The sequence below is a fragment of the Saimiri boliviensis genome, chromosome 5, assembly GCF_048565385.1.
Source record: "Saimiri boliviensis isolate mSaiBol1 chromosome 5, mSaiBol1.pri, whole genome shotgun sequence".
NCBI classification, from domain to species: domain Eukaryota; kingdom Metazoa; phylum Chordata; class Mammalia; order Primates; family Cebidae; genus Saimiri; species Saimiri boliviensis.
The window spans coordinates 129078192-129093924 of NC_133453.1; the positions used below are offsets into that span (position 1 = coordinate 129078192).

The window sequence follows — 15733 nt, forward strand, 5'->3', positions numbered from 1 at the left end:
CGTGGAGTCCATCTGTGTTTCTATTAGTTTCAGCTGGCATATAGTGCTGGGGGCAGGTCGGAGAAGTTTGAGGCTTTAGTACTGAGTCTGAAGCTAGAACCCAGGTGCCTGCTTCAGATCCAAGGAGGCCTGCATATGAGGGAGGAGGCCTCATATCGTTCCTCCACAGAACCTGAGTCTGAGAGTGAATCAGACAGTAAGAGCAGCAGCGAGAGCGGCTCTGGGGAGTCCAGCAGTGAGTCTGACAATGAAGACCAAGATGAGGATGAGGAGAAAGTGAGAGGCAGCGAGAGGTGAGAGGGGAACTGAGCAGATGGCTGGTGGGTTCAGGGGGCTCCCCTGGAAAGAAGGGCTAGCACTGAACTTTAACCAGTCTTCTAAGAGCCCCCGGGACCCTCATTAGCTGGCTGGGGCTGTCAGCTCACATGACGACTGCTTTGGCTGGCTACAGATCTCTGAGGCCTCATAGGGTGGTACCGAAAAGTAACCAGGGGCCTGGAGCCTGAGCTGGCACAAGCTGGCTTCAAGTGCTCACTGGGGCTCTGCCATAGGAACTCAGGTGTGAACCCTCCTGGCCCAGGCTCCCTACTCCACTCCAGCTTTTCAGCATTTCTCCTGCTTCTGTGAAGCAAGGAAGGGGTGTCCAGGCCAGGCCCGAGTCCACCTTTTCCACTCTTATTCAGTGAACAGAGTGAGGAAGATGGTGAGAAGAGGAAGACAAAGAAGAAGAAGGTGCCAGAGGGAAAAGGAGAAGTGTCATCCTCCAATGAGGGCAGCGATTCCAGCAGCAGCTCATCGGAGTCTGAGATGACATCGGAGTCCGAGGAGGAGCAGTTGGAACCTGCCTCCTGGAGAAGGAAAACAGTGAGAGCCTTGGGGCAGAGTGGGGGTGTGCTCATGGGCCAGGGCCTCCCCACCCTCTGGGCCAGGCCCAGACATCTACCTCCCTTCCATCCAGAACAGACCATGATATCTTCTACCCAACCCAGAACATGCCGAAGTGCTCCCCTTCCCCACACCACATCCCATTTTTTTCTTTCAGCCTCCCAGCAGCAAAAGTGCGCCTGCAGCCAAGGAGATCTCCCTTCTTGATCTAGAGGACTGTAAGTTTGGTGGTCACAGGGGAAAGGAGACCTGGGGAGCATGACTTAGAATGACCCATGGGTACTCTGGATCAGGTTCCTCAGGTCTCGTGGGAGCAGGGGAGCAGACCGAACACATCTTCAGGCCTGAGAGGACAGCAGAGCTGACCTCCCCATGTCTGGGGTTGAGATCTAGAGATGGGTATTTTGGCAAGAGCCTCCAGGCAGCCATGTGCCCCCCGCTGTCCATGGTGCTGAAATGTTTGCTCCTTGATCCCTAGACTCCCTGCTCAACCCAAGCCACCTTCACTTTGCCCCTCATCATAGTCTTATTTACTCCCACAGTCACTCCTCCCAGTGTTCAGCCTGTGTCTCCCCCAGCAATTGTGTCTACCAGTCTGGCTGCTGACCTGGAAGGCCTGACACTCACAGACTCCACCCTGGTACCGTCGGTGAGTGGGATGGAAGAGGGACTGGGCTGGACAGGGATACATTCCTGTTCTGCACCCTATGGTGTGGATGTGTGGGAAGACATGATAGAAGATGTGATAGCTTTGAGTTCCAGTTGCTGGATGGCCCTAGGGGACAATGCTATGACAGACTCCCTCCGTCTTGCTCAGTTCTGTCCTTCCTTCCCCCTCCACTCTAGCTTCTGAGTCCAGTGTCGGGTGTTGGGCGGCAGGAGCTGCTGCACCGGGTAGCTGGCGAGGGGCTGGCTGTGGACTACACCTTCAGCCGCCAGCCTTTCTCCGGGGACCCCCACATGGTGTCTGTGCACATCCACTTCTCCAACAGCTCTGATACCCCCATCAAAGGCCTGCGTTTGGGCACCTCCAAACTGCCTGCTGGCATCAGCATCCAAGAATTTCCTGAAATTGGTGCGAAGGGCTTTGGATGGGGTGGAGGAGGCTCCTGGGCAGAGTCAGTCTTTCTGTGGTTGTTGATACCCTACTTGTGCCAGGCCAGGGGCCAAGCTGTGGGAGGCACAGAGATAGCATCTAACATGATCCACACTCTGGTGGACAAGGCAGATTATGAAACAAGCAAGTTCATATCAGGGTGGGAGGTGCTTGCAGAAGCAGATTTGGGCCTTGGTTTTTTTCAGGACTAACTTGAATGTGGTGAGGGTGAGTAGGGAAAGGTGCTTAAAGAGTTCAGCAGGTACCCAGGAACAGTCTCCAGGGGCCAAAAAAGCCAGGATTCTATAGATGACTGGTCAGCTGTGACACTGGAGGGGAGGACCAGGCTGGGTTCTAGACCTATCAGGTGATGGTGGCCCTCCCTCTCCCCTTCACTGCCTTACACTATTTCAGAGTCCCTGGCACCTGGAGAATCTACCACTGCTGTAATGGGCATTAATTTCTGTGACTCAACCCAGGCAGCCAACTTCCAGCTGTGGTATGTGTCCAATTTGAGGTGTGGGTGAGAGGGTGGGCTGGAGAGAGACAGGGTAACAGTGAAACGGAGATGGAGGTGGTGGTTAGTGGGGATACATCGTATCATGACTAGGTGGGTCTGGAAGCCATCTCAGGCCCTCATTCCTGACGTCACTCTCTCAGTGTATCCAAGCCATGCCTCTACACAGGGTGGGGGGTGAGGGGAGAGAAGCTGGCCTTACCTCTTCTCCCTCTCTTTCCTCCCACCCTTCCCAGCACCCAGACCCGACAGTTCTACGTCTCCATTCAGCCACCTGTTGGGGAGCTGATGGCCCCTGTGTTCATGAGTGAAAATGAGTTTAAGAAAGAACAGGGTGAGTCCTCCCCCTGGGAATGGGCAGAGAGGGAGGTATAGACGCTTGTCCAGCTTGGATGGTAGGGACAATGGTGGTGTCCTTCATCTAGATTAGGGGTCAGCAAACTTTATTTTTATTTTTTTAAAGATGGGGTTTTACCATGATGGCCAGGCTGGTCTTGAACTCCTGACCTCAGGTGATCCACCCACCTCAGCCTCCCAAAGTGCTAGGATTACAGGCCTGAGCCACTGCACCCGGCTTGCAAAACTTTTTCTATAATGGGCCAAAGATAAATGATTTAGGCTTTGAGAATCACATGGTCTCTCTTGCGGTTACAACATGACTGCGGCTCTTGAAACATAAAAGCAGCCATAGACAGTATGTAAATTAATGAGTATGGCTGTGTTTCAAGAAATTTCCATTTATATTTATAGACACAAGTTTAAATTTCGTAATTTTCATGTGTCATGAAATATTAATCTTCTTTGATTTCTTCCCCAACATTTAAAAAAATATTTAAAACATTGTGGGTCATACAGGTGGTGGGCTGGATTTAGCCTGCAGGCTGTAATCTGCAAAACCTCTGGCCTAGAAGAAAGAAGAGTGGCTTGGGCAAGGGAGGAGGGAAGATATGGATAGTTTTGGATAAACTGATTTTGAAATGCATTTGGAAAATTCAGGAGAACATATTTAGTATGCAATTGAAATTATGGGTCTTTGCCCAGGAAACACTTTGAAGCTGGAGTCACGAGCATAGAGGTGGTAATGGAAGCTGTGAATATGAATGAGATCGCTCTGGGAGGCGGGAGAAAATAGGAAGGCCAAAGACAGAACCTTGGGGGAAAACCTAAATTCTGCAGAAGAAAGAGGAAAAGGAACAAAGGGAGAGGTGAGAGGAGAACCAGGAGAAACAAGGCAGAAGATGTCTGCAAGCCACAGTTACCGAAGACCTTCAGATTGAGCATATAGAAGGCTACTGCCAATGTTAGGGAGAGAGGGTCACTGCTAAAGGAGGGAAGAGGCCAATTGGAGTGGGCTGAGGGAGACCAGGGCTCAAGTAAACGGAGTCCTCTTTGAAGGACTTTAGTCATGAATGAGGAAGGAGATAGGGCATTAGCACAATGAAGAATGGATGTCACTTCTAAAAAGGATTATTTAGAAACAGGGACACTTGAACAGATGCAAGGAACAAAGACAAGAAAATGTTATTAGTCAGGAATGAAGGGGATGGAAGAAACGAGAGGGATGTCAGTTTCTGAAAGGAGGTGAAGACTGGGGGAAGAAACAGAGGAAGGAAATAGAGGCTGAAGAGAAGCACTCCTGTTGATGTGCAGGAGGGCAGATGGAGGGGCTCCCATGGGAGGCCTAGAGCGTGTGAGGGGAGAGCAGTCAGTCCTGCAGAATGAGTTCTGGGGGTGCTTTGAGTGTTTGGGGGCTTCAGGAGCCCTGGCTAGGTCTGGAGCTGCTGCCGCAGAGGTACAATTAGGAATGTACCTGTGAATGCTGCATGTGGCTACTGGACTCAAGCCAGGAGATCACAACAGCCACCTGTGATCTCTTTGTGAGAGCTCAGCATCCAGGAGCTGGGTGGGAGTTGAATGTTGGTTGGAGGCCCCCCGCCAAGAAAGATGAAAGGGTGTGAGGTCCAGGATGGGCGAACCTCTTAAGAACTCTATGACCACTCTCAAGGGGCTGGTAGCGCAGATGTCTGATGGAGAAAGTGCCAAATCAGTCTTTGGTAACAACGTGGATAAAGCCCTGAGTGGGAGGGAGAAAGAGGCTGACAAGGGCTTCCTGAAGGAGGGCCCCTTCTGAGAGGGAAGGCCCCCCACACCAAGACTGATGTCGGAGATTCTGACCTGCCCTTTGCATGATACCTTCCCAGCCTGGGAGAACTTGATGCTCACTAAGCAGATCCAGGTGCTCGCCTCTGTCCCCACGGCTTCTGTCCTCATCACAACCTCTGCCCCCAGGAAAGCTGATGGGCATGAATGAGATCACAGAGAAGCTCATGCTGCCAGACGCCTGTCGGAGTGACCACATTGTGGTGCAGAAAGTGACCACCACTGCCAACCTGGGTCGTGTTCCTTGTGGGACATCTGATGAGTACAGGTACTAGGGGAAATAATGAGCATGGGGATCCTGGTTTGAAGGAGGAGCCCCAGGCACTGAGCCCCTTCCAAACACAGTCACCCTTAGCAGCTCTTCCCCATCCCTTCTTCTACTCCCACCTCAGGTTTGCAGGGAGGACACTAACCAGTGGGAGCCTCGTTCTGCTGACCCTGGATGCTCGGCCAGCTGGAGCTGCCCAGCTGACTGTCAACAGTGAGAAAATGGTGATTGGCACCATGCTGGTGAAGGATGTGATACAGGCTCTGACCCAATGACTTCAAAATGCTGTGACCTCTTTGGCTCCCATCTATACCTCCCCCACGACATCTGGGCTGTCAGTCCCTCTCACCTTTCTCACTTTCTCATCAACCTCCTCATGCCAGATAGCATTCAGGGTGTTCTCTCTCCCTCTGGAAAACCAGGACCTCCTAATCCTCTCCCCATGGGTTCCTTAGTGATTTGTGCAGAAGGAGATGGCAGCCACTCCCTTTGGTCCTCCCAGCTTTCTGTAGCTATTTATATAGCAGTCTCAATAAAATGTCTTCTCCCTAGATGCTGGCTTGACTTTCCTTATAGGGGTTTGGGGGACAGCTGCTCAGGGTGACAGTATCTGGCTCTTGTGACCTTGTAGGGAAAGCTGTGACTACTTCTCAGGAACAGCTCTAGTTGAATCCCCAAGGTGACCATCTCTGGGTCAGGATGCCTAGGAGTCTGGAGGCATCCCTGTGGAAGCAACATCTGGGCCGGGATGGGAAGGCAGAGCTGGAAGAGCACCTTAGTCCTTTTAATAGCCTCGGCAAAAACAAGTCCTCTCCAATGGCTGGCAGACCCCCTTAGTTCTCCTTATGGGCCCTTGGGAAGGAAGGACTTACAGCATGGGGAGTTCGCCAAACACAGGTGCTCAGTTCAACATATGTCAACTACCTCCCATTAGGGTACCTGAAGGCCACACCTGGCTTGAGTACTGACCCACTGGCTGGAGTACTGACCCACTGGTCATCTTAGTGGAAGAATAGAAGATGTATAATTGTGCTTCTCAAACCGCTTTGTGTCAAGTCACCTGGGGATCCAATTACATGCAGATTCTATCAGTAGGCCTATGGTGGGGCCTGAAATTCTGCATTCCTTTTTTTTTTTTTTTTTTTTTTTTTTAAGTGAAAGCAGCCGGGTGGGCACGGTGGCTCACACCTGTAATCCCAGCACTTTAGGAAGCTAAGGCGGGTGGATCATGAGGTCAGGAGTTCAAGACCAGCCTGGCCAACATGGTGAAACCTCATCTCTACTAAAGATTAAAAAAATTAGCTGGGCGTGGTGGCGAGTGCCTGTAATTCCAGCTACTTGAGAGGCTGAGGCAGGAGAACAGCTTGAACCTGGGAGGTGGAGGTTGCAGTGAGTCGAGATCACGCTATTGCACTCCAGCCTGGGCAACAGCGAGACTCCATCTCAAATGATCATAATAATCATAATAATAAAGTGAAAGCAAGTTTACCAGGGAAGTAAAGAAACAGAAGAATGGCGACGTGACAAGGAACTGAGGCTTTTGTCAGCACCCACTTGAGTGAGCTTGGAAGCTGATCTTCCGGCCCAAGGCAAAGCTTCAAGTTACTGCAGTTGTGGCTGACATCAGGACTGCAACCTCATGAGAGATTCTGAGCCAGAACTAGCCAACTAAGTCATTCTCCAATTCCCGACTCCCAGAAATTGTGCAAGATAACAAATAGTTGTTGTTTTAAGCTGCTTAGCTGTAGGGGTAACTTAACAGCAATAAACAAATAATACAATCGAGACTTCCATCCATCTCCTAGGTTGTTGGGAAAGCCCTCAGGGAGCCTGGGTCCCCGGCTCTGGCCTTCAGAGCACTCTGCTCCCACATTCAGTGTCTGAGTGGTATGCCTGAGCTGGCTTCTACTGGCTCATAAGGGCTGAATGTTATTACATGTTCAGGAATTTTGTGAGTCAGATGATGTCACACAGACAATTTGAAATCAGCCATGGTGGGAGTTTTTATGTCACCTAAGAGGCAAATGCTACAAATCACTTCCTTCCCCCAGCCAATTGCTACAAATCACTTTCCTCCCCCAGCCATTTACCAGCACATCACTGCCCTTAATTACTCCCATCTCCGTCTCTTTAAAATATTATGTATTTCAAGTTTAAAGACTAACATAATCACCCAACTTAAGAACTGAAGCACCCATCAATTCAGTGCTCATCAATGTCCCCTATATCCCTCATTTCGTGACTGCTTCCTTTCCTACCTGAAACAAGTCATCATTCTGAGTGTTCTGTTTATCAATGCCATGCATTTTTTGTACTTTCACTATATACAGATGTGTTCCTGAACAATATGTAGTACTATACTTTGTGATAGTGGTGGGTACTACACATTTTCAAATTTTATACCAATGGCATCTTAGAGTATGTTTTCTCCTACATCCTCCTTTTTCACTATTGTTTGTGAGTCATATTGATATAATTCGCTATATTTCATTTACTTTTACTTATATATAGTATTCCATTGTATGACTATACCATAATTTATTGATCCACTCTTCTGTTGGTGGGCATTTAAGATTGTTATTTTATTTCGTTTTTACAACTATTAATTAACAAAACAGCTACGGGCATTTTTACTTGTGCCACTTAACACACATGAAAGTTTCCATAACGTATTTTCCTAGGAATTAAATTGCTGGGTCATAGAGTATACACTTTTTTTTTTGAGATGGAGTCTCGCTCTGTTGCCTAGGATTGCAGATGGAGTACAGTGGCGCCATTTTGGCTCACTGCAATCTCCTCCTCCCAGATTCAAGTGATTCTCCTGCCTCAGCCTCCTGAGTAGCTAGGATTACAGGCGTGTGCCACTATGCTCCAGCTAAGTTTCACCATGTTGGTCAGGCTGCTGTTGAACTCCTGGCCTTGTGATTCGCCTGTCTCAGCCTCCCAAAGTGCTGTGATTACAGGTGTGAGCCACCGTGTCTGGTGAGTACACACTTTTTCAAGTTAACTGGAGAATCCAAATTGCTCAACAGAGTTGCCAAACTTCACATCAAGGATATTTCTAGCAGCTTTATTCATAAAAGACCCCAAACTGGAAAGAATTCAAATTTCAATCAATAAGACTATACAGAAATAAACTATGTTATAGCTATACAATGGAATACTACTTAGCAACACAAAGGAACAAACTACTCCTACATGCAACAACATGGATGGATGGATCTCACAGGTTTGTTGAATGAAAAAAACCAAAACTTCTATGAAGTTTAGAACAGGTTAAATCTGTCATGAAAAGCAGTAAGAATAACAGTACCTTGGGGAGGGAGGTATAAAGTGGGAAGGGGCATGATGGAACCCAACAGGGGTTCGAGAGAGATTCTATGTCTTGATGCGGGTGGCGGTCACCTTATGGTATACACTTAAGAGCTGTGCACTCTATACACTGTCATCTCCCCCTTGAAAGATGTAAAACATAAAAGCACACACCTAAGTAGCTGAACCAGTTTACGCCCTTACTGGCAGTGATCCTGCTATTGGGACAGTGAGACTTGATCATTTTTTCCATTTGAAAAGTGTAGCAAGGCATCTGGCTGTGCTTCATTTGCATTTCCCTGGTTACTGATGAGGGTAGGTATCTACTGGTATGTTTGTTGGCCATTTGGATTTTCACTCCTGTCAACTGTCTATTCCCATCTTCTGCCCATTTATCTATGGAGTTGTGTTTTTTTTCCTCATTGATCATAGAAGTTCTTTTTTTTTTTTTTTTGGAGACAGTCTCATTCTATCACCCAGGCTGGAGTGCAGTAGCACCATCTAGGCTTGCTGCAACCTCTCCTGCCTGGGTTCAAGCAGTTCTCCTGCCTCAGCCTCCCAAGTAGCTGGGATTACAGGCACCTGCAACCGCACCTGGCTAATTTTTGTATTTTTAGTAGACATGGGGACTATCTTGGCCAGGCTGGTCTTGATTTCCTGACCTTGTGATCCACCTTCCTCGGCCTCCCAAAATGCTGGGAGGATTACAGGCATGAGCCACTATGCCAGGCCAGAAGTTCTTACACAGTCTGGAAACTAGTCCTTTGAAGATATGTGGATTACAAATATCTTCTTCCAGTCTATGGCTTGTCTTTTCAAGCTTTCAGCAATATCTTTTAGTAAACCAAAATTTTTAATTCCAGTGTGGTTAAATGTATTATCTTCCTTTATATCTTGTGCTTACTGTTCCTAATTTACAAAATTCATCCACAGGCTGAGGTTAAAAAAATTCTCCTATATTTTCTTCTAAAAAAATTCTAAGTAAAGCTTTTCAGAATTATATTTATTTATTTTATTATTTTGAGATGGAGTCTTGCTCTGTCACCTAGGCTGGAGGGCAATGGTGCAATCTTGGCTCACCACAACCTGTGCCTCCTGGGTTCAAGGGATTCTCCTGCTTTAGCCTCCTGAGTAGCTGGGATTACAGGCATGTGCCACCATACCTAGCTAATATTTTAACCTGACCATGTTGGTCAGGCTGGTCTTGAACTCCTGACCTCATGATCTGCTCTCCTCAGCCTCCCAAAGTGCTGGCATTACAGGTGTGAGTCACTGCCCCTGGCCTAGAATTGTATTTTTAACTTACTTTTATGTAAGATAAAATGTGGGGCCAATCCACTCTTTTATCCCACTTAAAAGGAACTTGAAAAAAACAAACAACATGATTTCTTCTGTACAGAGCTTGGCAAAACTTGAGCAGAGACTGTGTCTACCTTGTGGTCTTGAGCTCCTAAGTGAATTCCTTTTCTAATCTTTTACAACCAGGAAATTATTTTCTCCTGGCAAACTCCTCTTTTCTTTTAGCTCTCTGCCTGCTGTGGAAGCACTGAACACCTGAGCATATACGAGACTACAAGGTCCCTCCTGTTTCCCTAGTACATATATTTAAAATGTAGTCCAACTAATTATAGTTCGATTTAAAACCTGTATTGTAAGTCTGGGGCTTGACTGCAGAGACAGTGCCAGGCATAGCTGGGCTCAAAGGCTGTTTGTTGACTGGGAGAATAGATAATGCTGCCTATTTGTTCCTGCTACTTCTGCCAGTGACCAGTGTGGGGACCTTACTAAGTCATTTAATATATTCACCTATGTGACTTTCCGTACCCTGCCCAGGGGATTATGGACACCTTCAGAGGGACTATTCTTCTTGTATGACCTGCAGGCCTAGCCAAGTGCAGGCAGGGAGCAAGGACTCGCTCACACCTCAGGTCATGACTGTATTTTGTCAAATTTACCTCTTCCCTCAACATCTGCAGTCAGCTCTGGGGTCATTCACAGAGAAGCACACACATAAGCGTGTTGGAAGTTTTATTCTCACCTGGTTAGCACTTGAAAGGCTCTGAAACCAGAAGTCTGCCTTGGTTTGAGTCCTTGCTCTGCCACTTTTAGCTGGGAGTCTTTGGCAATTTACTGAACTTCACTGAGCTTCAGTCTCATCTGCAAAATGAGGTAACATAGGTAAAGCACTTAGAACTTTGCCACATGCATAGTGAACCATCACTGAAGACGAGCTATTATTATTACCTGCAACAGAAAGTTTAGGAAGAGAGATTTTGGGCAGCAGAAATTTCTGTTCCAAGTCTCTTGAAAGATGCCTTTCTTTTCTTAATGGTTGAGAATTTTGAAATATGAAAAGGGCTTCCAGACACCCATTCCCTTGGGCACTATTCTGAGTTTCAGATTCTTATCTTGCTCAGCTTTTGGGTCACAGAGGAGGAAAGGATGTCAAGGATCACAAACTGGCAGCCAGTGAGCTGCAGGGGGCCCTTGGACATGCTGGGTTTGGCTCTTATCATTTGGATTAGTAACCAACTTTAAAATTCACATTAAAGGTTACACTTAAAAAAGTACTTCCAGCTTGAAAGATCTGGCTGGGCTGGAACCTCATTTCTACATGGTGCTCCCCAGCTAACGGCCCCTTTGGGTGTGCCTTGGACCTTCAGTATTGTCACCCACCCTCACTTGGCTCCTGTGCTGTAGGTATCTGGGTGTGGTACCCTCTCAGAGGACAAGCAACTGTCCTACCCTGCTTGTGGGGCAGGACAAGACTCAGGGGTGGTCTGCTCCTGGAGAAAACATGGCTCAAGAGGGAGAGGTCCCAGCAAAGTTGCTCCTGCCTTGTCCCTGTGGTCATCACTCTTTCTGCCCATGAACTCAGTAACCCAAAAAAGCTCCTGCAAGTAGATAGACCTACAAGTGGATGGAGACTGGCCAAATCCCACTGTCACTCACTCCCTCGTAGAGTTCTTTTCTTTTTTCTTTTTCTTTCTTTCTTTTTTTTTTTTTTGAGATGGATTCTTGCTCTGTTGCCCAGACTGGAGTGCAGTGGCATGACCTTGGCTCACTGCAACCTATGCCTCCCAGGTTGAAGTGATTCTCCTGCTTCAGCCTCCCAAGCAGCTGGGACTACAGGCGCACACCACCATGCCCGGTTAATTTTTTTGTATTTTTAGGAGAGAGGGGGTTTCACCGTGTTAGCCAGGATGGTCTAGATTTCCTGACCTCATGATCTGCCTGGCTCACCCTCCGAAAATGCTAGGATTACAGGTGTGACCCGCCGCCCCTGGCTGTGGATTTCTGCTCTTAGGCTCACCATCCTTCCCCCATTAATCCTCTGAAACACTAGACTACACCATCAGTTTCCTTCCCTCGTTAATCCTCTGAAACACTAGACTACACCATCAGTTTCTTCTTTCTCCATCACCTGAGGCAGAAACTGACAGTTAACTGCCCGTCTCCCTTTAGCCATTATAGCCAGGCCAGGAAGGCGGCAGTACCATCTTCCCTAAGTGCCAGGAGTAGCCGGGAGCATAGTAAGTGCTTATTAAATAGTATCATGATAACCTGACACATGTAAGACAGTTAACAATGCTCAATAAACTCTGGTCCCTTGTTTTCCCCCTTTTACATACAACCTCTTCTTTGAGACGGAGTTTCACTCTTGTTGCCTAGGATGGAGTGCAATGGCGCAATCTCGGCTCACCGCAACCTCCACCTCCCGGGTTCAAGCGATTCTCCTACCTCAGCCTCCTGAGTAGCTGGGATTACAGACAAGCACCACCAAGCCTGGCTAATTTTGCTTTTTTTTTTTTTTTTTCTTTTCAGTAGAGAGGAGATTTCCCCATGTTGGTCAGGTTGGTCTCAAACTCCCGACCTCAGGTGATCCGCCCAACTCGGCCTCCCAAAATGCTGGGATTACAGGAGTGAGCCACCGCGCCTGGGCTGTCCAACCTCTTCTAAGTCTCCAGTAATACCTTAAAACAGACCTGACAATTGCCAACCCCTTTCACAATTTTTTAAGTTTCCTGCTGTCTGCAGAATAAAGGCCTTTTACAAACCCGGCCCAGGCTTCCTCCGGCGGTATCAGCTCGCATCATCCTCAGTCCCGGTCAGAGTGGGCCGCTCTGTGCAGTCCTTTCACTCTGCCTTTGCTTGGTCTCCCGCCTGGAATGCCATCTCCGCCTCTGCGTTTGCCTGGGGCTTCCGGTCCGCCCCTGCTCCAGTTGCCCCAGGACGCCTGCCTGGAGCCCTCGCCCTGTCCCTTGTTCTATTTCTGTGAAACTTTCTATTTCGGTCTGTCGGGAGCGTCTGAAGCGGTTTCCCCGGGGAACTCCTGTCCAAAGAGGGCCAGTGATGTCTTTGGAACTTTCTGGAATGTCCTGACTCCCGCCGCCCCCTCTGCAGCGCACGTAGCAGTGAGTCTAAAGTGCGTGCGCCTCCTGGAGCCCGGGTGCTACGGTTTGGACCGAGGCTGCAGGGCTGGCTCTCGCCCTGGAGAGATCACTGGAAGAGGAGCGTGGATACGCGGCTGTACTGACAAAGCGATCCCGCCGCTCGCAGGGGCTTGTAAATCGTGCCCTCTTTCGTAAGGGGGTGATCTGCGGTTCAGGGCAGACAACGACTCGGCCAGGGTCACTTAGGTGAGTGGCGCGCTCAGGGTCCTCCCAGGGGGCGGCTGTGGCTAGCAGCAGCGGCAGGCCCCGCCGGCGTGCGGGTGGGCGGCAGAGCCCTCCTCGGCCCGGCCTGCAGGGAGGGGCGGGGCGCGCGGGGGCGGAGGCGAGGGCCCGGGCGGGGCCGACACAGGTGCTCCGCATCCGGCCGGGGGGCGGCTCCGAGGAGCGGCTCGGTGGAGCTTCATAAGCTGCCGAGGTGCGGGGCTGCGTGCGGCCCGCTGCAGAAACAGTGCCCACGTGCGTGCGCGTGTCTCGCCCGGCGGCCGGCCGGCCCGCCAGCCCGTCAGCCCCGCAGGGCCACACCGGCCCCATGGCGTTCCCGCTGGTAAGAGCCGCCCGTCGCTCGCCTGGGCGGGGCCGCGTCCCGGCCGCAGTAGCTAACGGTCCGCGCGCAGCCGGGTCCGGCGCTACGGTACCCCATCCCCCGCCCCGTGCGCGAGTCCCGGGCGGGGCGCGGTCACGTGCCCGCGGGCGTGGGGCCTCGTGGAGGGGTGGAGGGCGAGGGGGGCAGGGAGCCTCCTCGTGACTCAGGGCCTTTGGGCTTAAAGGCGCCGCAGCCTTGCGGGGGTGGCCGGTGGGGCCTCCTAGCCGCACTGCGGCCTCCGGGCGGCCTCGAGCGTATGTCCAGACGGGAGCCGACCGGACAGAAAGGAGCCCTGGGGCCCAGAACACTTCTTTCTCACCCTGCCGTCGCACCCGAGGCCGCCGGCGCTGGCAGCTCACGTCCCGCGGTGGGTCTCTGTCGCACTCGCCGCGGGGCGAGGGGGAAGCCGGGCGGGGCGGGACGGGGCGGGGCTGCTGACGGCGTAGACCCGGCGGCGTGTGGAGAGCCCCGCGACGGCGGCGTCCTCGGCCCCTTTAAGGCGGAGGGATCGAGCCCCGCGTGCGGCTGCCCGAGCCCGGGCAGGTCACGTGGCTTCACACCTTCGCTTGGCGCCGGAACGGGAGTCCTGGGGCGAGGCTGGCCGAGTCGCGTGGCGCGAGGGCGGAAGACTGGCGGGGCTTCGCACCCGGGAGACCCGCGGGGCTGTCGGCTCTGAGGTGGGTCCCGCGGCCGTGGGTGGGAGAGGGGCGGGCGTGCAGGCCGCGGAGGTGGCGCCGGCGGGGCGCGGCCGGAGCCCGCGCTGCTGCGCTGTGCGGACCCTGCGGCCCGGCGGGCGGGTGCATGTGGCCTCGGCGTTCTGGTCATTCTCCTCAGGGCCGGACGAGGCCGGGTCTCCAGACTCGGGTCCGGCCTCAGGTTTGTGGAGCAGCGGCCGGGGCGCGGACGGGCGGCTTCGCTGACGAACTGGTCGGGCGGGCCTGTGCCCGCGCGGGGTCACCCGGGGGCTGGGGGGACTCGCCCACGAGGGGCCCTCACCTTGGGGTGTCCCCGCCGGCGTCATTCCCCGGGGCTTGTTCTCTCGTGGGTGCCTCTGCGGTCGGGTCGACCGAGGCGTTGCTGCCTCCTTTCCCGGGGGCCCGGGGAGGCCGGAAGGCCCCGTGAGCGGCCCCGCGCCGGCCCCGGGACCCGACCGAGAAAAGCCGGGCGGCCCCTGGGCTTCCGGGCGCCCTCGTGGGCGCGCGCTTGCTTTCTCGGCGGCGCTTTGCTGCCTGCGGGCCTGGCCCCTTGCACCGTGCGGTCAGCCGGGGTTCCTCCCGTGGGGAAGCGTCGGCCGCGGAACCCGCCCTGAGAGGCCGGGGCGCCCCCGCCGGGCCCCCTTCCCCGCCCCGCGCCTGCAGCCCGGCCCCGACTGGCGCCCCGGTTCTCCGGCAGCCGCTTCCCTCGGTCTCCCTGGCTACCGCCCTGCCTCCCGTAGTCTCCTGGCACCCGAGTCAACCGCTGGGCTGCGTGGTTGATGGGGACGGGGGGCCGGTGGGTGGGGTTCCCGTTCTGGAAGGCGCAGGTGCACCGCCCGTCTCTTGGCCGCCCCTCAGGTGACGGGGCTGTCCCCTGCCAGCGGGAGGAGTGTCTGCTGAGGACAGTTTGCACCCTGAGGCTCCTGCTCCCTTTGAGTCTAGGGACACACGCGGGGTGAAAAATAAAACATTCAAACAGAACCTAACCTTGGAAACCTCAGGTTGGCGATTGTTTTCCCGATTGGTTTTCTGCAGAGTTAGAAAAGCTTCTGGAGCTCAGGGGACTGTCGGAAAACCCTGGGGACCGTGTTTTGGGGACTCATCACTGGTCTTTTACTTGTCCCCGCTGTGCTGGCTTGGAGCTGAGCTATATTCCCAGAGGACGTTGCTATAGAGTTTGGCTTTTTAAATTTTTTGTCACGGCGATTTGAACTTTGGGTGGCCTGGTAGCGCCTGCTCAGTTTATAGAAACAGGATTTGGAAGTTGACTGCTCTGTAAGTCAACCTTTGTAATATAAAAATGCCTCGCTTCCCCCCTCCGAACGGCTCGTCTTATTAACAACTCCCTGGCCTAGGCTCCCGCGAGTGGCAGGGAGGTTGTGCCAGCCTGGGCAGCACGTCGGCGGTTGCAGAGCGATGCCGGTGGTGAATGATGGTGGGAACGTTTGCAGTTTGGGTTAGGCCATAGGCATTCGATAGGGGAATGGTCCATGGGCTTTTCTTTCACTGTAGTGCACAAACCAGTGTCCGTGAAGGGAAAAGTGGAGGAGCGTGATAGAGTAGTAAGACTCCAGGCTCAGCACCGAACTTCACTAGGGAGCAAATGGTAATAGCTGCCTTAAGAAGCATTTTCACTGAACACAGCCATTAGTTGTGTTCTTAATCTTTAAAATGGGTTGCAAACTCAAACCCTCCAGGGGCCTGAGGTAACATAAATGAGCAGAGGAGGAGGAGGAAGGAGAGGTAATGGCTATTGAGCTACA

General features: G+C 52.1%; 2 protein-coding genes across 9 annotated transcripts in view; both read left to right on the forward strand.

Moving 5' to 3' along the window:
- Positions 1 to 5477, forward strand: part of AP3B2 (adaptor related protein complex 3 subunit beta 2) — a 43817-nt gene extending 38340 nt beyond the window's left edge. The window contains exons 18-26 of one of the 2 annotated variants that reach the window (XM_039479856.2): positions 170 to 293; positions 684 to 864; positions 1043 to 1103; positions 1428 to 1534; positions 1732 to 1960; positions 2396 to 2480; positions 2735 to 2832; positions 4788 to 4926; positions 5051 to 5477. In XM_039479856.2, the coding sequence (XP_039335790.1) occupies positions 170 to 293; positions 684 to 864; positions 1043 to 1103; positions 1428 to 1534; positions 1732 to 1960; positions 2396 to 2480; positions 2735 to 2832; positions 4788 to 4926; positions 5051 to 5201 (1175 nt within the window). In that variant the 3' untranslated portion in view covers positions 5202 to 5477. Of the gene's footprint in view, positions 1 to 169; positions 294 to 683; positions 865 to 1042; positions 1104 to 1427; positions 1535 to 1731; positions 1961 to 2395; positions 2481 to 2734; positions 2833 to 3539; positions 4694 to 4787; positions 4927 to 5050 lie in introns of those variants that run through there. The other variant, XM_074399952.1, reaches the window with a different exon arrangement.
- Positions 5478 to 12473: 6996 nt separating this feature from the next.
- Positions 12474 to 15733, forward strand: part of CPEB1 (cytoplasmic polyadenylation element binding protein 1) — a 111236-nt gene continuing 107976 nt past the window's right edge. For 2 of the 7 annotated variants that reach the window (XM_074399956.1, XM_074399957.1), the window contains exon 1: positions 13038 to 13236. In XM_074399956.1, coding sequence (XP_074256057.1) covers positions 13222 to 13236 — 15 coding nt within the window. In that variant the 5' untranslated portion in view covers positions 13038 to 13221. Of the gene's footprint in view, positions 12879 to 13037; positions 13237 to 13428; positions 13643 to 13889; positions 13953 to 15733 lie in introns of those variants that run through there. The other 5 variants (XM_010350099.3, XM_010350102.3, XM_074399958.1 and 2 more) reach the window with 4 other exon arrangements.